Genomic DNA, 22,069 nt, shown 5'->3' on the forward strand with positions numbered 1-22,069 from the left:
ATTATAGTGGCCATTAGTGGACCCCCTGAGGATTAAAGTGGCCATAAGAGGACTCCCTGAGTAATATACTGGCCATAAGAGGACCCCCGAGGGTTATGGTGCCATAAGAGGACCCCCCGAGGATTATCGTGGCCATAAGAGGACCCGCCCGAGGATTATAGTGGCCATAAGAGGACCCCCCCAAGGATTATAGTGGCCATAAGAGGACCCCATGAGGATCATAGTGGCCATAAGAGGACCCGACAAGGATTATGGTGGTCATAAGAGGACCCCCCCGGATTATACTGGCCATAAGAGGACCCCGAGGATTATCTTGCCAATAAGAGGACCCCCTCCCTGTGGATTCTAGTGGCCATAAGAGGACCCCCCAGAGGATTATAGTGACCATAAGAGTACCCCCTGCGGATTATAGTGGCCATAAGAGGATCCCCAACAGAGGATTATAGTGGCCATAAGAGGACCCCCGAGGATTATAGTGACCGTAAGAGGACCCTCCAAGGATTATAGTGGCCATAAGAGGAACCCCCTCCCCCCCAAGGATTATAGTGGCCATAAAAGGCCCACCCCCAGGATTTTATTGGCCATAAGAGCACCCCTCTCTGGAGATGGTGGGCACAGGGGCTGATAGACTGGCTGGAGAGGGTGGGCACAGGGGGTGATACACTGGCTGGGGAGGGAAGCACCGGGGCTGATAGACTGGCTGGAGATGGTGGGCACAGGGGCTGATAGACTGGCTGGAGAGGGTGGGCACAGGGGCTGATAGATTGGCTTGAGAGGGTGGGCACAGGGGGTGATAGACTGGCAGGAGATGGTGGGCACAGGGGCAGATGGACTGACAGGGGGGGCACAGGGGCTGATAGGCTGATGGGGGGTGGGCACAGGGACTGATAGACTGACAGGGGGGCACAGGGACTGATAGACTAACTGGAGATGGTGGGCACAGGGGGTGATAGACTGGCTGGAGAGGGTAGGCACAGGGGCTGATAGACTGGCAGGAGGTGGTGGGCACAGGGGCTGATAGACTGGCTGGAGATGGTGGGCACAGGGGCAGATGGACTGACAGGGGGGGCACAGGGGCTGATAGGCTGATGGGGGGGTGGGCACAGGGACTGATAGACTGACAGGGGGGCACAGGGACTGATAGACTAACTGGAGATGGTGGGCACAGGGGGTGATAGACTGGCTGGAGAGGGTGGGCACAGGGGCTGATAGACTGGCAGGAGGTGGTGGGCACAGGGGCTGATAGACTGGCTGGAGATGGTGGGCACAGGGACTGATAGACTGGCAGGAGATGGTGGGCACAGGGGCTGATAGACTGACTGGAGATGGTGGGCACAGGGACTGATAGACTGGCTGGAGATGGTGGGCACATGGGCTGATAGACTGGCTGGAGTGGGTGGGCACAGGGGCTGATAGACTGGCTGGAGAGGGTGGGCACAGGGGGTGATAGACTGGCAGGAGATGGTGGGCACAGGGACTGATGGACTGACAGGGGGGGCACAGGGGCTGATAGACTGATGGAGATGGTGGGCACAGGGGCTGATAGACTGGCTGGAAATGGTGGGCACTGGGGTGATAGACTGACTGGGGAGGGTGGGCACAGGGGCTGATAGACTGGCTGGAGATGGTGGCCACAGGGGGTGATAGACTGGCAGGAGATGGTGGGCACAGGGGCTGATAGACTGTCTGGAGATGGTGGGCACAGGGGGTGATAGACTGGCAGGAGATGGTGGGTACTGGTGCTGATAGACTGGCTGGAGATGGTGGGCACAGGGGCTGATAGACTGGCTGGAGATGGTGGGCACCGGGGCTGATAGACTGGCTGGAGATGGTGGGCACAGGGGCTGATAGACTGGCTGGAGATGGTGGGCACAGGGGGTGATGGACTGGCAGGAGATTGTGGGCACAGGGGCCGATAGACTGGCTGGAGATGGTGGGCGTAGGGGCTGATGGACTGGCTGGAGATGGTGGGGACAGGGGCTGATAGACTGGCTGGGGAGGGAAGCACAGGGGGTGATGGACTGGCTGGAGATGGTGGGTACAGGGGCTGCAGACTGGCTGGAGATGGTGGGTACAGGGGTGATAGACTGGCAGGAGATGGTGGGCACAGGGGCAAATAGACTGGCTGGAGATGGTGGGCACAGGGGATGATAGACTGGCAGGAGATGGTGGGCACATGGGCCGATGGACTGGCTGGAGATTGTGGGCACAGGGGCTGATAGACTGGCTGGAGATGGTGGGCACAGGGGCTGATAGACTGACTGGCTGGTTTTGCCAGGACTCCCTGCCTAATCTGCTCGCTGCTCTGCCCTCCTCTTACTATGCCCTTCAGGCCGACCGACCCCCCGGCAAAGCAGGAGGGGGAGTTGCTTTGATCATCCGCTCAGATTTACATTTTCAACTACTACCCCACCCCCCAATCCCAGAAGTAGACTACTTAGTTGCACGTTCTAACTCCTTCCAGACACCTATCACATGTGTCTTGATGTATTGACCTCCCAAAAATATGCCGTACTTTCTTTCAGCCTTCCAGGACTTGCTAGCTACATTAGCCGTCAACAACTCGGCAGTCCTGGTACTTGGTGACTTCAATTTCTGGCCATTCGACCCGGCAGAAGATGCCCCCTCCAAAGATTTCACGGAATCACTTCAAAGCTTGAATTTTGTATCCCACATCCACACCCCCACCCACGTCCAGGGCCACATATTGGACCAAGTCTGGTCCCTCAACACCCCTATTCACGCTCCTACTGTTACCCCTTGTTTGTGGTCTGACCACCATTTAATTACCTTCTTTTTGGACTCTAGTCTGACCACTAAACCCCCCCTGCCCAAGAACACCTGGGCTCGCAACTGCGGCAAAGTCGACATCCAACTGCTCTGTTCCTCTCTATTAGCCTCTAGCCCAGCTATAGAGGACCAGGCCACACCGCTTCAGGCAGAAACCCTCAATAAATGGCTGTCTAATGCCTGCGACCAGGTGGCACCCCTAAGACGCATCAGAGTAAGACGCGCTCACGACGTCAACAAATGGTTCACCCCGGAACTTAAGGAGAAAAAACTGGCTACCCGCCGTGCAGAGCGTGCGTGGAGACGCACGTACTGCACTGCTACCAAATTATTGTACTCCTCCACCCAGATAGAGTACAAGAAAGCCATTCTTGATGCCAAAACCTGTTATTTCTCTAATAAAATCCTCCGGGCAGAGAATCAACCCAGAGAAATGTTTGCCACAGTTTTCGAATTAGCCTCTTCAGACAGGACCACACCCAAGCCAGTACCTTCCCAGTCCCTGTGTGACTCCCTGAATAACTTTTTAATTAACAAAATTGCAGATATCAAGGCCAACATTCCTCCTCCCTCCCTAGCCTTCCTCAACCCTGATCCCCCTCTGAACACTTCCCACCTTGACCTTATAGTCCCGCTGTCTAAAGATATCTTCCTTTCCTTACTCCCGTGTGTCAAATCTGGATCTCCTTCCGACATCTGCCCGGCTTACATCTTGCGAGGCATCTTCCTTATTTGCCCTTCCCCCCCCTCACCTTTCTTAACGAGACCCTTAAGTCAGGCACTGTTCCTCCAAGACACAAATCAGCTACCATCATTCCAATTCTGAAAAAAACAGGCGCAGTTCCAACAGCGCTAGTAAATTATCGGCCCATTTCTCTTCTCCCCTACCTGGCCAAAGTTCTCGAACGCTACGTCACTAAAATCTTTAGCTCTTTCATCGAGGACAGCGGCTACCTTTCACCATGCCAAGCAGGGTTCCGCCCCCTCCACTCCACCGAAAAAGTAGTGGTCTCTGTTTTAGACACACTCAGAGAGGGACAAGATGCTAATCTTCTACAGGCACTGGTTCTTCTCGACTTATCAGCCGCCTTCGACCCGGTGGACCACACCATCCTTCTTTCCCGTGTCGAGGCGGCTGGCATTGGAGGTTCCGCCCTTACCTGGCTCAGCTCATTCTTGAGCGACCGGTCACAGGCAGTTCATCTGGCGAATTTTTCCTCCGAGGCCCACAAAGTGCGATGCGGCGTCCCTCAGGGCTCTTCTCTTTCCACCCTTCTTTATAATTTGTACATTTTTCCGCTTATCTCTGCTCTACAGAGGATGGAGGTCACTGTGTTTAACTACGCCAATGACCTCCAGCTCATTTTTAACCTCTCTGATTCTCCAGATTCTATTCACATCTTTCAGTCGGTGATGGTCTTTATCAGGGATTGGATGAGATTTAACCATCTTAAGCTCAACCCTGATAAGACCGAGCTTCTACTCACTGGCAGTAAACTCAACCCTTGGTCTCCCATTTTTTGGCCACCCTCTTTCGGTCCCCCCCCCCCTTCTCCCTCTTCCTCTGTCAAGACACTGGGGATCACCCTCAATCAACAACTCACCCTACACTCTCAGATCAGCACGGTGGTTTCCTCTTGTTTTTTTACTTTGCGCACCATTCGAAAAATTTCACGATTTTTTTATTTTTCAGCCCTTAAACTGATTTTGATGGCTATGGTTCTCTCCTGGCTAGATTACGGGAATGTCCTATACAACGGCGCCCCCGCGTACGCCATCCGGCGGCTCCAATTGGTGCAGAACCAAGCTGCCCGCCTAGTCTACGGCTTGCCCAAATCTCACCACACCTCTCCCCTTCTAAGATCCCTCCACTGGCTCCCTATTAGAGAAAAGGCCCTCTTTAAGATGGGATGCATTACGTTCCAGGCCCTCGCGGGAACAGTCCCATCTTTCATCATGTCTACAATTGTATCCTATATCCCCAGCAGACAACTGCGATCTTCCTCTCAGTCCCTCCTGATGGTGCCCAGGTTCAAGAAGAGCAGAATGGGTGGCTCGAAGTTCTCCGTCCTTGCTCCGCAATTTTGGAATTCTCTACCTTTCCAAATGAGATCAACATCATCCTATCTGGAGTTCCGTAGCACCCTGAAAACCTATTTGTTTACACAAGCTTTTAAAATCTAAACTGCTCCACCCCCCCCCCCACTCAGGAATCACTCTCCTCAAAATCGCCATGAAACCGCCTGGTGTACGAGCGCTCAATAAATACCTTTAAATTCAAATTCAAGCACAGGGGCTGATAGACTGGCTGGAGATGGTGGACACGGGGGCTGATAGACTGGCTGGAAATGGTGGGCACTGGGGTGATAGACTGGCTGGAGAGGGTGGGCAGAGGGGCTGATAGACTAGCTGGAGATGGTGGGCACTTAGGTGATAGACTGGCTGGAGAGGGTGGTGTGGTTCCGTGAATTCTGAACCTGTGTTTTAAATGTCATGATTCTGTTATGATTTTGGTAACAGAAACCGTAAACAGTGAGTTCAGCAAATACGAGTGTTTGCGTCATGTTACACCAATGGATTCACTGTGTATTTGAAGGTTTTGTTCTGAACCCTTGGGTTCCATTTTGTGCATGGCAGCCATTTTGTGGTTGCCCTTTACATAGGCCCTGACTGTGGCTGAACAAGTATTTAGGACACATTCACCTTAGCTTGGGTTTGTGCTGACTCCTGCCTGACCTGGCGAAAGCTGACTCTATTACCTGAGGCCGACCTTGCCAAGCCAGTTCCTGCCCTTTAGCTGATCAAGATTAAGGATCAGAGCACAGGACATTGTAAATATTTATTACACACAAACATGCCTTATCCTATTCCTATCTGTTTCTGTTCCTGTTTTTATGGTCTATTTACGATGGGGAGGTGACCATTTTTATTATGGGTTTGTCCAGCTTGTCTAAAGAAGAATGTTGGTTTTGTCCGGTCTTTTTACCTTTGTCGACTGTAACCTTTATGAAACCCTGTAATTATAATGTTTTACCCATATTCTGCTAAAACCCCAAAGGCTACTCACCTGTTGCCTCTCTAGCTTTTTCATTTGTTTAGGAATGTGACTGGTACAACTCCCTTGCATGCCTAGGGCATAATAAATGGTATAAAAGGTCTGAGCTAAGACCATTCTGGAGACTGCCTCATTCAGTTGCTAAGGCTTCTGTGTGACGTAGTCTCACTCATTTGAGTTTAATAAAGATGTCTTTTCATATTTCAGCTTCTTTGCCAAGTTCTTTGTTATATTACCCTGAGAATGAAGATTTCAGTTCTTCAGATGGCACCAAACAACGGAGGCATCATCAGAAGTGGCTATCTGGAGGAGCGATCTTGTCAGAGGACAGAAATCTACTGGGGAGAACAGGACAGAAATCCACTAAGCAGGTACTCTGTGCACAGAGGTTCTGGGGGATTCTTTGTCTCTGCAGCCCAGTATATCTCTGATCTTTCTGACTTTGACTCTCCAAAAGATGTCACTCCTGACTGAGAACCTTTTTGGCGTAAGTATTTTAAAAAAGACTGTTAGGTCATTTAGAACTTGGCAGTTAGAACTTGGCAATTAGAATTTGGACAACTATTTGTTTGGTATAGCTTTGATAGGTCTGTATAGGTTTGTATACGCGAATTGCAATTTGTGTAGGCAGGTAATGAAGAGACTTTTTCTCCATCTGCTTTAGTTGAAGTATAAGTGGGTCGCTCCCAGTCCTTAGTTCTTTGGTCCTTTGGTTCTTAGTTTTTGGTTCTTGGTTCTGCATTGGTTCTTAGTTTGGTTCTTTGGTCCTTAGTATTGGTTCTTAGTATTGGTCCTTAGTTTTATTTGAAGATTGCAATTTTCAAAAACCGAGGGTCTCGTACATTTGCGAGTGTATCAATAGAGATAGCCCCTTGAAGTTTGAAGCTCGGTTAGTGAGCGAAGATGCCTAATCGTAGCAAATTTGGTACTTGGTTTGGTTTTTGTTGCAACAGGGTTTCCCGATTGGAGGATTCATGTCTGATACTTCCGATGGGAACTCCAACTTATGAGCTCTATTTTAAACACGGCGTGGGCCCCATCACGTTTAATAAAGTATGGGTCCGCTATTCTTGGAAATAAAGGTCTGTGAGGCTGTTTTTGCAGTTTTTTGGAACACTATTGAGAAAAGTTTTCTTTTCTCTTGTAAATATGACTTTACAACTAGTATCTGCAAACGGTTCTGTGAGTAAATTGCGACGGCGCTATTTATGAAAAATGGCTAAAGCGCGCTGTATTGTGTGTCCTGAGTGTTTGACCCCTTTCTGTTTATGTCTGAAATGAGCTCAATGTGTGTTTGTGGGTCTTCTTGATGTTTTCAGTCTGTTAAGTAAAATGTTGGTTAACTAATATTAAGTAGAAACTTAGAAAAAATCCAGAAATGAACCATGTGATGTGCTAAAATAGCTATATGTTGCTCTTTAATTTATAGAATGAGCAATTGTGCACATATACAAAACTGCCGTTAAATGCTTAAAGAATAAAATTAGAAAACACATTCAATAGATATACATAAGGCCCCAAAAACGAAATTATCTATTTTAGCAAAAAAATAAATAAATTTACAGCATTTTCCTTAGATGCATTGTATTAGATGTTCACAGGCAAACTTTTCAGCTGCAGTATATTTGATAGGAATGTTCATTCAGCCAGCACTTTCCCAGTTAAACACGGGTGGAATTTTGCATAACCGTCCTTTTAAATGAAAGTGGCGCAAAAATGTGACGCGTTTCAAGTTAGGCTTATGCGCTTAGGCTTGTGAGTTAAGTGTGTCCAAAAATGATAGGCAAGGGATGCAGCTTGCTTTTATATGTGGAATTATCACCAAAAAAAAATAATTGTTTTTAAAAAAAAGATAATTATTAATTATGGAAAAATTATTAAAAAAATAAGTGCCTTTCAAAAATCGTTTTTTAATATTTATACAGCTTAATACCTATACTATGACCTCCTAGCATTAAAATTTAATTTAAGTTATGTTGCACCGCTAAAATGACATTTGTATGTGCAATTTTCCCTTGGCGCAGGAGCAAACAAGCTCATTTCTATAAAGTATAAGTTAATATTTTCAATGGCTGACTCATGGGTTGTGTAATAGACATTCTGGTAATGCATATTATGCAAGAAAATTGTAGGATATTCATTTTTTAATGCCTAAAATGTCAAAGTCGATTTTGGGCAAAAGCACTGTTCAAACCGCATTTTCTTTCATTCAGAGTAGCTTTTTTGGCCCAGTGAGATCCATTTAAGGTTGATGAAATAAGTACCATTGCAACAAGCATTTATTCTAAAAACTGGTATGTGTGTTATTAGGTTTTGTGAATTATTCACAGTAAATGTAGTTTAATAAACTGGGAGTAGAGATAATTTTTAGCGCCTAAAAAGGAGAAATTATTTTTCAAAATAGAGTGAATTATTGCAGGTTAGGAGGAATTAGGAAGGCCTACTGTCTTTGACAGATTCAGAGTGGCAGAAGCTGCGAGCTGCAGAGGCTGGCTCAAGTCGCGCTGAGATGCTATCTTTTGTTTCCCTGTAAACAATGGAGAAGGCTGTCATGTTGACATTTGTGACCTTTTAAATTAGGGCCTTGTCTCTGTGGAATGCAGAATGACCTTGCTAAACGGGCCTCTAAAGGTGGGGTTTCTGGTTTCTCCATAAGAACATCAATACAATTAAAGAACTTAATTCCAAAAGGAAAATATAAAAAAAAGGGTTTCTTTGAAAGTCCCAACATCATGTTAAATGCTCTGCAGAACTGATACATTTGTGTCTCCGCTCTAAAAAAATAAAAAAAATAATGCCTGCTAGTTGCTTTTATTTGACAGAAAACGAAGTGTTGCATTAAGTCTTAGACAGAAAATAAGATGCAGCCCTTTTCTAAAATTTTGAAGGCTACATGCCTAAGTGAGAACGATTTGCCAATTAAGAATTATTTTTCACAGTGGAAATTGTAGGTGCCAAATTAATATGGAGTGTCAGTGTAACAATTTTTACTTTCAGAAAGGTAAAACTACGGTAGCATTGATGTTGCAAGGTGACTGACAAGAGGGTAACAGTTAAGTAATGGAAATGTATTTTTGTGTTTTTGGTCCTATCATGAATTGTTCTTGCTGGTCCTGTATGTTAGAAGAGAGACAGTAAAGTTATATTTGACAGCGGATTTCCATTGCCTGGTGATCTACTGTCAAAAGGAGGGTAAGGATTTTAAACCTGACAAATTAAACAGGCCCAAATATTGGGTTTTTGGGCTGCAGGTTTACAGTGCATAAAGTACATGATATGGTGTTGTGTGTCACCGCTTATTCACATATGCTATTGTTTTGTCTATGCTTCTTGTGCTTGATATACAGCGAGTATATCTGATGGCTTGACATGTGCATTTTTTTATTTGTGCATTTTTTTATTTTTTGCATGTTTTGTTTTATGTTGTTGCTTTTATACTATTATAAGTTCCCCTGTGTTGTGAAGGGATGCGTATGACGATATGTATCGTTACATAACAGTTGGGTGGATTTGGTATAATAATAAATTTCACAGATATGGTTTTCATACTGTGAGGAAGACAGGCAGCACTTTACCAGTGCATGTCTAAATTGGCTATAATGGTATTACAGAAAACAAAACAGATCTATCAGGATCAAAGTGTGTCACCTGCAGTTAGTCATGTTACTGCCCCTTCCCTTAAAGGAACAGGCAGCCTTACATTTATGTATCCTTGATTGGACCTAAGGATGAAATTATAGATCTGTGACTCAAGGTGGCCTACTTTCTATATTACATTAGTTAATGATGTTCTGTTTCCTAAGTAGCATATGGCTTTTTGTTCCTTAAAAGAAAACCAGGTTTTCATTTTTCCCTGAAGAAGGAACTGGAACATTAGCTAGGATTACCGTATATGGTGTAGTCGCCTGCGGTAGAGTTAAAATTTGTGTAACTTTGGCCTTTGTGTATCACCCGTACTCTTGGTGTTGTGTCACATGCCTGACTATCACCCAAATAATTTTTTTGTTCTTCCTATCGATTTTTTTCTTTTGTTACTTCTCCCCTGACCAATGCCGCATCATGTTTAGTTATTGGGGATTTTAGTTGTGTCCTAGTTCCAATTCCCTTTTCCGTATTCCTTTCACCAGTCAGCCCATTTATAATTGTAGGTGTATTGTTCAGGTACATACTTCCAGACTGCAGTGATGTACCAGGGACCCCCATGTTATGTATAATTCTCTTTTTTATGACCAGACTGGTTTGCAAGAATTTTCCTTAGGCCTACTTCAATGTTTTCCAGCCTGACTGTCAGGGTAGTGATAGACTGGTTAACTGACTCAATATTATAGTAAGACAAGTTTTCCATCTCAATAGGAGATATCTTATGTTTACCTTTTTGAACATGACGAATTATCAATGTCTATTTTTATTTTGGTTTTCAGTTCCCTTCTGTTCCTGCTGCTTTAATTTTTGGTGGGATCAGATGTGTCCTAATCATGCAAATATCAGGACCCTCTAGTTCTTGTCTTTTGTTTGCACATTTGACTATTAGCCTGTGTATTGCATAGTGCACCTGATGCACAGTTTTTAAAGGAAGTTTTCTACATGTCCCTGATAATCTGTATCATGTGATTTCTCTATTGAGATGTTCTAAGATAAGGAGGAACACCTAGACTTATTCATTGAGGAAAATATGTGTTTACCCCATTAGACAATGCCACTGTGTGAGGAAATCCATTCAGATAGAATTCTCATGTAGCTATAGATGGCAGAGAAAAATGGAGAGAACCCAATTGAAGATGCTAGAGACCCTGTTTTGCCCTTCTGCCTTTGTCTTTGTATTCTATGCCCATGGTGTATGGCTACTCCTTTGAAGATTGCAGACCACCTGCTTGCAGTCCCCTTGTTAAAAACCATGAACTGTTTTTGTACTAAATTGAAGGAAACTAACAACTGTGTCACATTTCCTACGTCACTAGATTCTGCGGGTATCAAGTCATAATAACCTGCAGAACATTGATTTAAGCCTAATTCATTGCCAACAAACCTACCTGGTGGAAGGACGCTCCGCTGCGCACTCTGCATTGCCCGGGGGTCGGAGGCTGTGACACCGCGCTGAGACCGCGCTGGACGCCGCGAAAGGGACTACAGCCCCCAGAGTCCCTAGCGGTATCTTCCGCTTCCGCTTCCCTGCGCGCCCTGAGGCGCTTATAACTGAGAGGCTCCCTCGGTGGAGCGGGGGACATTGCCAACAAACCTACCTGGTGGAAGGACGCTCCGCTGCGCACTCTGCATTGCCCGGGGGTCGGAGGCTGTGACACCGCGCTGAGACCGCGCTGGACGCCGCGAAAGGGACTACAGCCCCCAGAGTCCCTAGCGGTATCTTCCGCTTCCGCTTCCCTGCGCGCCCTGAGGCGCTTATAACTGAGAGGCTCCCTCGGTGGAGCGGGGGACATTGCCAACAAACCTACCTGGTGGAAGGACGCTCCGCTGCGCACTCTGCATTGCCCGGGGGTCGGAGGCTGTGACACCGCGCTGGACGCCGCGAAAGGGACTACAGCCCCCAGAGTCCCTAGCGGTATCTTCCGCTTCCGCTTCCCTGCGCGCCCTGAGGCGCTTATAACTGAGAGGCTCCCTCCGCGTCGCGGGACGCGCGCGGGCGGCGCCGGGCTAAGCCCGGGCAAAGGGCGGGCCCTCTGTGGCCCTCAGAGGCCTGAGGAGACTGGACTGGGCCAGAGACGCTGGTCCTGGTCACAAGATCAGTAAGAAGCAGCGGGGGTGATATTGAGTCTTTGCCAATAATCGTTAGTGTTTTAAATTGTCATTTAAGTAATTATTAACGGACATAACGTTCTATCAATTCAGCAGGCTTGTGACGAGGGTGTGACTGTTTACAATATGTCTAGATCTAAAGCCTCTTCGGGGCCACGTACAATGGATAACTATTTGGTTCAGAGGGTTAATAAGATAAATTCTGAAAGACGACAGTCATTGGGGAAAGCTAGTACCCCACCCCGAGAGAGCCCCTCAGGAGGTTTATCAACCTCCGGCATGGAGGATGCAAACAATCACTTTGATACTACCACCCCGGAGGTGGTTGAGTTAACTGAGCTGGGGCAACTTGATTCTGTACATATTAGCCCCAATGAGTTAATAATAGATGACTGCCACGACAGGGTGGAACAATGTTCACCTCCCCCAAAAAAACGATCAGTAAGAACATGCAAGAAATTCCAGTCTAAAAAGGGGACATTATGTAATGGAAAGAAATCTGCAGACCAATCAGATAAAGACATTGGGAATACTGCCTTGAGCTCAGTCAATAAGGCGGGATTAGAGGATAATATTGTTAGTAACATTGAGGAGATTATTGGTACCAAGATTAAGGATATAATAGATCCGCTGGTTTTCAAAATAGAGGAGTTAACGGAAGAAGTTGTCAGATTGGGCGGTTTGCTAAATAAGGCCTTAGGCAAATTGGGAGAAGTGTCTGCTTCTACTCCTGTTATAGAGGTGGTAGCCGACACTACTAATACCCAAAGTAAGAATCAAGGACAGGGAGACCCTGCTAAGAAAGCCACAGGGAACAAAGCGAACGATAGTGCTACTCTGGTAATACCACAAATAGGCACCAACCCATCAGGCAGTAATTTGCCTGTTTTAGATAATATAAACAGCTGGGAGGGAAATAAAATGAAGGGTGCTGTTAACCTCCCACCTGAGTGTGCTCCCTATGTGGTGGTACTCACAAATGTGCCACCGCTAGACAATAAGGTTCCCCAAGAAACCCACGATTCCTTAAAAAACAAATGTTTGTCGTGGTTAAATAGACAATGTGGTTTCCCATTGAATTTTTCTGACAATATTTTGACAACCAGAAGAGCCAACTGGATTGGGAGTGATAGGAAAAGACTAAAAGGGGACTGTGTATTTATTAACTTCAAATACCCGCAGCACGTCTCTACCGTCCTCTTAAGAGCGGCATCTCTCCCAATCTTAGATGGTAATGTATGTGCTCGAGCGCTAGGATACTTTTATAATCACCTTAATGTCAAAGGGAGGGTCAACAATAGAAATTCTATTTATCCACCTATTTGTAAACCCCATTTTGATATCCCAACCCAGAATAGATTTCTTGCACTTAGCACTCTGGACTCTAATGATTGACGTATAAAGGAGACGGAGATATGTGCGGGAAGGGAAGAGGAACTGAATTTGGAGGATCACAGAGATGATTGCATATCTGTAATCTCTGGTATAACAACTTTGACCCCCAGATTGGTGCCTGAACAGGATGAGGCTGAGACCATACCAGATGGTTGTATGAATTCTGGTGATTTGGGCCAAATTACTGAGGCTGGCATTATGGAGGGAGATACCCAAGGTACTCCTAGAGGGAGTACAATCGGAGCAGGTATATGTTCCAGGTTGGTGTGCTGGAACGTAGCTGGTCTGAAAACTAAAAGTAGGGACCCGGGTTGGAACTCCTTTATTAACAGGTATGATATCCTATGCTTTCAGGAAACCTGGTGCAAAGATAATATTGATTATGAGGGGTTCGTTTCATATAACCTGCCAGCATATGGAGAGGGACCGGGTAGAGCTAAGGGGGGTTTACTCACCCTTGTATCGGTCCATCGACAGATGACGGTGATAAAATATGTGCCGGTAGGAAACTTAATACAGATGATTTGGATCCAAGAAGGTAAAAGCCGTAATATCCTTCTGATCAATTATTATAATAACATTTTTGATAGTACCAGGGGCAGAATTGTTACTGATCTGACTAATGCTATTGAGAACCTAAGTTCGAATTCTCATGAAGTATTTGATATCATTTGGTGTGGGGATTTCAATGTTTCATTATGCGAATTACTATCCACTAAAGCTTGTGGGGTTACAAACAATGCTGGATGGGAGGTCCCACATTTTGGGCATGACATGTATGGGGAAAAAGTGAATGCATTAATGGGGTGCCTTGACCTGGAAATTTTGGATTGTTGCAGGGATAGTAATGGTTCGCCTATCCCCACATTTAGGAATTGGCGTGCCAATTCTGTAATTGACCATGTGTTGGTATCCTCCAGTATTGCCGATTGTTTTGGCCCACTCGAAATTGAAATAATGGATACCAGTGATCACAACTGTATTATCGTCCCCATGACTTTGTGGGAGGAGAATGATGAAGAGGCAGGGGCTACAGTTGAAAACATTGAAGCACACAGGGTTAATGGGGTAAGGCTGAGGTGGACAGGTGCTAAAGCATCTGAATTAACCAAATCTATTATCATGAAGAATTTAGCAGACATTGTCTTTATTTTAGAAAATAGATTAGATCATGAGCGGGTCTTATCTAGTTTTAAAGGTATCAACAATGCCATTAACGACAAGTTCACAGGTGGTAGTAGGGGCAGTAAGAAGCCTGGCTTTGTTTGGTTTGATAAAATTTGTTCGGCTGCCCTGACCGACCTTAAGCAAGCCCTAGTAATAAGACCTAGGGATAAAAAACTAATAACTATTCTGAGGCTAGAATACAAAAAGGCTATTAAAGAAAGGAAGAAGGTTTTGCAGCTACAAGCGTGGGAATCTCTTAATCAGGCGGCAGAACTATCGAATTCTGTATTATTTTGGACAACAGTTAATTCTCCGTTCCTTAAGGAAACAAATATCCCTGAGTTAACAGCAAATGTTTCCTGTGAAGGATGGATTACCCATTTCTCTAGTATCTTTGACTCAAATAAAAATAGTAATGTTGGGTCAGAAAGATGGCCTATCATACCACTTGATATTACTGTGGAAGAAGTGGAAAGTGGGATAAGAGCAAGTAAGGGAGGAAAGGCCCAAGGCCCGGATGGGGTCCCAAGCGATGTATATAAGGAGACGCCAGAAGTATGGGGTCCGTTGTTGGCTGTTGTTTTTAATGCCGCAGTTTGTATAGGCCCTCCACAAACTTGGGAGGAGTCTATAATTGTACCTATATACAAGAAGGGATCTAGGTCCGATGCGAAAAATTACCGACCAGTCTCATTATTGGATGCCTCAGTAAAAGTAATGAGTAGGATTATGCTGGTCAGACTGGAAGAATGGGTAGAACAGGACCATATTCTGACAGATAGCCAATATGGCTTTAGGAAAGGTAGGGGTACACTCGATCAATGTATTAATTTAGAATTATTGATCGGGAAATACAGTGAAGCCAAATCTGGCCATATTTACATGTGCTTTGCTGATTTACGTAGCGCCTTCGACATGGTCGACCACTCTATTTTGTGGATGACCCTGTTAGAATTAGGGGCGCCAAAGGGCATAATTTATTTTCTTGCCAGAATGTACGAGAGATTAAAAACATGTGTACGTTTTGGTAGGAAGGGTGAATGCACTAGGAACTTTAGCGTTAAACGCGGTATAAGGCAGGGTTGTGTTTTAGCTCCTCTTTTATTCATTTTATTTATAAATAATGTTGATGCTATTTTTAAAAAAGTACCTGCAGATGCCCCAATGATTAACGGTACCCCCGTCCCGGTGTTATTATACGCCGACGATGCTGTATTGCTGTCAAGAACTCCGATAGGGTTACAACGATTAATGGATAGTTTTGTATCTTTTATTAAAGATAAAAAATTAGTTATCAACAAAAGCAAAACTTATACAATGATCTGTGGCCCAAAGAAAATTAAACATGCAGCGAAAGGGTTTTTTATAGATAAAATAAAAGTGCAGCAGGTGGACAAATTCTGTTATTTAGGAATAACCTTTGCTGAGGATAAAAATTGGACACATGAATTTAATAATATACGCAATAAAATGGCTAGAAATGCACATGGAATTTTCAGATTTGCTCAGAAAATTGGGGATCGTAGGACCAGAGACATGGTAAAAATTTATCAGGCTAGATGTGTTTCGATTGCATTATATGGGGCTGGAATTTGGGGCTACAGTAGCGTACATGAGTTGCAACTGGAACAGAATTCTTTCCTAAAAAAAGTATTGTGTTTACCCACTTCGGCCTCTAATGCATTATGTCATCATGAACTAAATGTTAATTATTTATCCGATCTTTTGTCACTTAGACCTTTGATGTTGTGGAGATCAATTTGGTTGAATGAAGAAAAATCTTTCACTAGGTCTATAATCCAGGACTGTATGCAATTAGATAATGTAAAGGCAATCCCCTGGATTAAATACATTATTATGTGCTTTTCGGATATTTTCAACCCGAATATCATAACTGATCCAAATGCTGTTTTATCAATCCCCAAGACTGAGCTGAAAAGGATTTTTCTAGCCTTTGTAGAGAGGAAAAGAATAGTAATTGCAGGTTCTTTGTCCACTGTTATGTTTTACAACAGATATCTGTCCATGGATGGATTTCCCGTCTATCTAACTCTTGTCACCAGACCAACACATAAATTTGTACTAACCAGACTGAGATTTGGAATAGTGCATCATCTGGTGGCACATCCTGTAATGAGAAAATACCCTATAGGTCCTTGTAGATGTGACGGTTTTTCCAAGCAGAGCACAATGCACTTTATATTATTTTGTAAGCTGTACTCTAACTTCCGTGTTATTCTGCTAAAGCCCATGTTTGTTAAATATGGTACACGGACGGTTGAGCAGGCTATGAAATTGATTTTTAACTTACAATCTGCTGATATTTGTTTTTATACTGCTTCCTTTTTAAACAAATGCATCAACCTGAGGAAAAGTATGTGTTTTTTAGATGTAGATAGGTAATTTTAAGCTGTATTACGTTTTAATGATTAATATTGTATATGAAATGTGATTATGTCTGCTGTAAGTATTCATGTTATGTATTTGTGAATATGACTGTGATTGCTTTTATGGACATTAACTTGCTCCGAATAAAGCTGAATTGAAATTGAAATTGCCTAATTCCCATCAGTGACAGCTACAGATGAAAGACGGACGTCTTGGCCCTACAGTCTCAGCACCCAGAAAGTAGCAAAGCTGGACAGCGATCGCCAGCGCATGGTATCGTACTTGCTCCATCAGACGGCGTTGGACATCACAAAACCAAAGTTTCAGTGTAAAAGAGCTAAAGAGAAGGATTACTGCTGTTGATGGCAGGGCTTGTTTGAGGCTTCATTTCTCTACCTGTCATGTGCTGGTAACCTCTGACAGTGTGCAGTCCCTTGAGCCCCTTGGCCTGAGTTTTGGCCACACACCCCCTTTTCTTTGCTCCAACGGAACAAGGGCAGTGCACCAGAGATTTCAAGTTTGGAAAAAGGCACTATATTGTGGTGCCCATGAAAGAGCAGCTTGAGCGTCCTCCGACACTAAATAATGAGGGCCCGATTCACAGAACTAACTTAAGACAAAATCCTAAACTTACTGCCATTTTGGTATTCACAGAAGGCACTTACTCATTTTGGTATTCACAGAAGGCACTTACTCATTTCGGTATTCACAGAAGTTAGGAGTCCTAACTTTAGGACTCCTAAATGCCTTCTGTGAATACCGAAAGCCTTAAAATTAGAATTTTTCACAGTTTAGTAGTAGTATAGTTAGGAGTCCTAACTTTAGGACTCCTAAATGCCTTCTGTGAATACCGAAAGCCTTAAAATTAGAATTTTTCACAGTTTAGTAGTAGTATAGTTAGGACTCCTAACTTTAGGACTCCTAAATGCCTTCTGTGAATACCGAAAGTCTTAAAATTAGGATTTTTCTCAATTTAGTAGTAGTAAAGTTAGGACTCCTAACTTTAGGACTCCTAAATGCCTTCTGTGAATACCGAAAGCCTTAAAATTAGGATTTTTCTCAGTTTAGTAGTAGTAAAGTTAGGAGTCCTAACTTTAGGACTCCTAAACTGAGAAAAATCCTAATTTTAAGACTTTCGGTATTCACAGAAGGCATTTAGGAGTCCTAAAGTTAGGAGTCCTGACTTCTGTGAATACCGAAATGAGTAAGTGCCTTCTGTGAATACCAAAATGAGTAAGTGCCTTCTATGAATACGAAAATGGTAGTAAGTTTAGGATTTTGTCTTAAGTTAGTTCTGTGAATCGGGCCCTGAGTGTTGGAGTCTGAAAGTGCTGCTGAGCTTGAGCTATTTCCCAATTAATAGTGCTTGGGTCTGCACGAGATGATTTGTGCCCTTGATCAATGAAGAGCACATTGTTTGTAGTGTCTACCACAGAGGAGAGACACTGGTGCATTGCCTTAAGACATTGAGACTTTCGAGTGAGCTGTGGGTGTTTGCCAGGAGGGCACTCCAACTAAGCAGTACTTTTCTCACGAAGAGGCCTGAATTGAGAGGCCCAGCGCGGAAGAAGACAATGGAAGCAGATTTGATGGACAATAGAAGCCTTCCAAAGAGGCTTATAACGGACTTTGGGCACAGTTGCAAATATAGACTGAGTGATTGCCTATGTAAGGGCAAAAGGAGGGTCTGTGGTTCCGTGAATTCTGAACCTGTGTTTTAAATGTCATGATTCTGTTATGATTTTGGTAACAGCAAACCGTATACAGTGAAGTTCAGCAAATACGAGTGTTTGCGTCATGTTACACCAATGGATTCACTGTGTATTTGAAGGTTTTGTTCTGAACCCTTGGGTTCCATTTTGTGCATGGCAGCCATTTTGTGGTTGCCCTTTACATAGGCCCTGACTGTGGCTGAACAAGTATTTAGGACACATTCACCTTAGCTTGGGTTTGTGCTGACTCCTGCATGACCTGGCGAAAGCTGACTCTATTGCCTGAGGCCGACCTTGCCAAGCCAGTTCCTGCCCTTTAGCTGATCAAGATTAAGGATCAGAGCACAGGACATTATAAATATTTATTACACACAAACATGCCTTATCCTATTCCTATCTGTTTCTATTCTTGTTTTTATGGTCTATTTACGATGGGGAGGTGACCATTTTTATTATGGGTTTGTCCAGCTTGTCTAAAGAAGAATGTTGGTTTTGTCCGGTCTTTTTACCTTTGTCGACTGTAACCTTTATGAAACCCTGTAATTATAATGTTTTGCCCATATCCTGCTAAAACCCCAAAGGCTACTCACCTGTTGCCTCTCTAGCTTTTTCATTTGTTTAGGAATGTGACTGGTACAACTCCCTTGCATGCCTAGGGCATAATAAATGGTATAAAAGGTCTGAGCTAAGAACATTCTGGAGACTGCCTCATTCAGTTGCTAAGGCTTCTGTGTGACATAGTCTCACTCATTTGAGTTTAATAAAGATGTCTTTTCATATTTCAGCTTCTTTGCCAAGTTCTTTGTTATATTACCCTGAGAATGAAGATTTCAGTTCTTCAGTGGGCACAGGGGCTGATAGACTGGCTGGAGATGGTGGGCACTGGGGTGATAGACTGACTGGGGAGGGTGGGCACAGGGGCTGATAGACTGGCTGGAGAGGGTGGGCACAGGGTCTGATAGACTGGCTGGAGAGGGTGGGCACAGGGGCTGATAGACTGGCTGGGGAGGGAAGCACAGGGGCTGATAGACTGGCTGGAGATGGTGGGCACAGGGGCTGATAGACTGACTGGAGAGGGTGAGCACAGGGGCTGATAGACTGGCTGGAGATGGTGGGCACAGGGGGTGATAGACTGACTGGAGAGGGTGAGCACAGGGGCTGATAGACTGGCTGGAGATGGTGGGCACAGGGGGTGATAGACTGGCTGGGGAGGGAAGCACAGGGGCTGATAGACTGGCTGGAGATGGTGGGCACAGGGCCTGATAGACTGGCAGGAGATGGTGGGCATGGGGGCTGATAGACTGGCTGGAGATGGTGGGCACAGGGGCTGATAGACTGGCTGGAGATGGTGGGCACAGGGGCTGATAGACTGGCTGGAGATGGTGGGCACAGGGGCTGATAGCCTGGCTGGAGATGGTGGGCACAGGGGCTGATAGCCTGGCTGGAGATGGTGGGCACAGGCGTCAAAAGTGGCCAGGAGATGGCTGGCTAAAGTCTTGGAAGTCTGAAAGGTAAGGTGGGCACAGGGTCTCACAAGTTATCTGTTAACAGCTGGCACATGGGCTCATACACTACCAGGCGATGACTGGCACTTATGAGAGAAATATTGTCTCAGCTGAAGGTGGCAAGTCAGATGCCCTCAGGCGCACACCAATACTGCCCAGGAGATTGGGCCCGAGAGGGGGCACAGATAGAAGGAGAATGGGGCTGAGAGGGGCACAGATAGTCAGTCAAGGTCATCACAGCACAAGAATAGATGGGTGCCTCCTTACTCCAGTCTCTGCAGCCTGCAACCTGGGTGCTTCAGTCCTTCACACAGCTCCCTCATCCCGGAGTCCTGCACCCCATTGTTTGACAGGTCCAGCGTCGTGATGTGTTGATTTGTACTGAAGGCAGAGGCGAGATCTGAGCAGCAGGAATCCGTCAGAGAGCAGGACTCGATCCTGGGACAGGAAAGAGGTACAGATAGTGAAGTCTCAGCCTCCATGACACACGCATGGCACACATGAAGTAGTACTAACACATCTTCCCAGCTATGATGCAGTGACAGTGTGCTGCAAAGGTTGTTGCAACACCTAGCAGAGGGTGGTTGGGATGGGTGGAGGGAAGAGAGGTATTCTGTTTTTAATATTCAGGAGGGGGCAGGGTAAATGCTGAGGGTGGTGTGAGGGGGAGGGAGGAGGCAAGGTATCCTGTTTTTTAAACTTTGGATAGGGGAGGAAAGCGATTGCCTGATGGTAGTTGGGGTGGGTGCCAGGACACCAGGGTATATATTAAAGATTGGATACACAGTCCTACTCTGTGCCGCGACACACCTTTAATTGAGTGTGCTTGGTGCAGAGCAGAGCATTGTCCCTCAGTACAGAAAACGTGCGTTTCACAGTGAAGAGGTGAACTCACACATGCACGGTGAACAGCTCAATAGTGAAAGGCAGGCAAGCTGTTCAAAGCTATTGGGCTGCGTTTCACCAAAGGCAGAAACGCTGCCTCACGTTCAAACATGGACAGAGACTCACCTGCGGATAGCCGCAGTGACTAACTGCACTGACCTGCAGGGTGATTTCAGGTGGGTCTCTAAGACCCTTCCCCCTTTACCCCATTCCATGGGTCACCATCGAGAGGTACAATGGCCCTGGTCACCACGTATGTGGTGCACAATCAGTGCACCTCCAGGCAGCATCTTTGCCCTTTCGCCCACATCTCTAAAATAGTGTGGATGCAAAAGCAAAAGGTTTCCTCATTTGCACGGTACTACGTCCCTGTGAAAATAAAGGCATGTCCCCTTTGTTTCAGCGTGTCTGTGTTACAGAACTGAGCACTCAATAGTCTGCGGTTTCTTCTGTAATACCAAAGTGATCTGTGGGTGCAAAAAGAGTGTGCACATGCCCCTTGCACTGTTAGGCCACTAAGTGTAAAACAGGCCATGGTTTGTGGCGAGCCGAGACAGGTGATGTCATGTCCTTTCGGCACCTCGTTACTCCTCTACCCCTGTACAGCTATTTCAGGCAGGAGACATGGGTGGCCATGGGCAGAACACATGGGTGGCCAAGGGTAGAAGACATGGGTGGCAGAGGGTAGAAGACATGGGTGGCCATGGGTAGAAGACATGGGTGGCCAAGGGTGGAAGACATGGGTGGCCAAGGGTGGAAGACATGGGTGGCCATGGGTAGAAGACATGGGTGGCCAAGGGTGGAAGACATGGGTGGCCAAGGGTGGAAGACATAGGTGGCCGAGGGTAGAAGACATGGGTGGTCATGGGCAGAACATATGGGTGGCCAAGGGTAGAAGACATGGGTGGCCAAGGGTAGAAGACATTGGTGGCCAAGGGTGGAAGACATGGGTGGCCAAGGGTGGAAGACATGGGTGGCCAAGGGTGGAAGACATGGGTGGCTGAGGGTAGAAAACATGGGTGGCAGAGGGTAGAAGACATGGGTGGCCAAGGGTGGAAGACATGGGTGGCCAAGGGTGGAAGACATGGGTGGCCAAGGGTGGAAGACATGGGTGGCCGAGGGTAGAAGACATGGGTGGCCAAGGGTGGAAGACATGGATGGCTGAGGGTAGAAGACATGGGTGGCCAAGGGGAGAAGACACAGGTGGCCAAGTAGAAGACATAGGTGGCCAAGGGCAGATGACATGGGTGGCCATGAGTAGAACACATGGGTGGTCAAGAGTAGAAGACATGTGTGGCCAAAGGTAGAGGACATGGGTGGCCAAGGGTAGAATACATGGGTGGCCGAGGGTGGAAGACATGGGTGGCCAAGGGTAGAAGACATGGGTGGCCATGGGCAGAACATACGGGTGGCCAAGGGTA

General features: G+C 45.8%; 1 protein-coding gene across 2 annotated transcripts in view; it reads right to left on the reverse strand.

Moving 5' to 3' along the window:
* The window catches only part of LOC146822508 (uncharacterized), a 698,810-nt gene that overhangs the window by 438,656 nt on the left and 238,085 nt on the right, over window positions 1–22,069 (reverse strand). For both annotated transcript variants that reach the window (XM_085613620.1, XM_085613621.1), the window contains exon 11: window positions 20,031–20,201. In XM_085613620.1, the coding sequence (XP_085469746.1) occupies window positions 20,031–20,201 (171 nt within the window). The remainder of the gene's footprint in view (window positions 1–20,030; window positions 20,202–22,069) is intronic.

Source organism: Triturus cristatus, chromosome 6, assembly GCF_964204655.1.
Source record: "Triturus cristatus chromosome 6, aTriCri1.1, whole genome shotgun sequence".
Taxonomy (NCBI): Eukaryota; Metazoa; Chordata; class Amphibia; order Caudata; family Salamandridae; genus Triturus; species Triturus cristatus.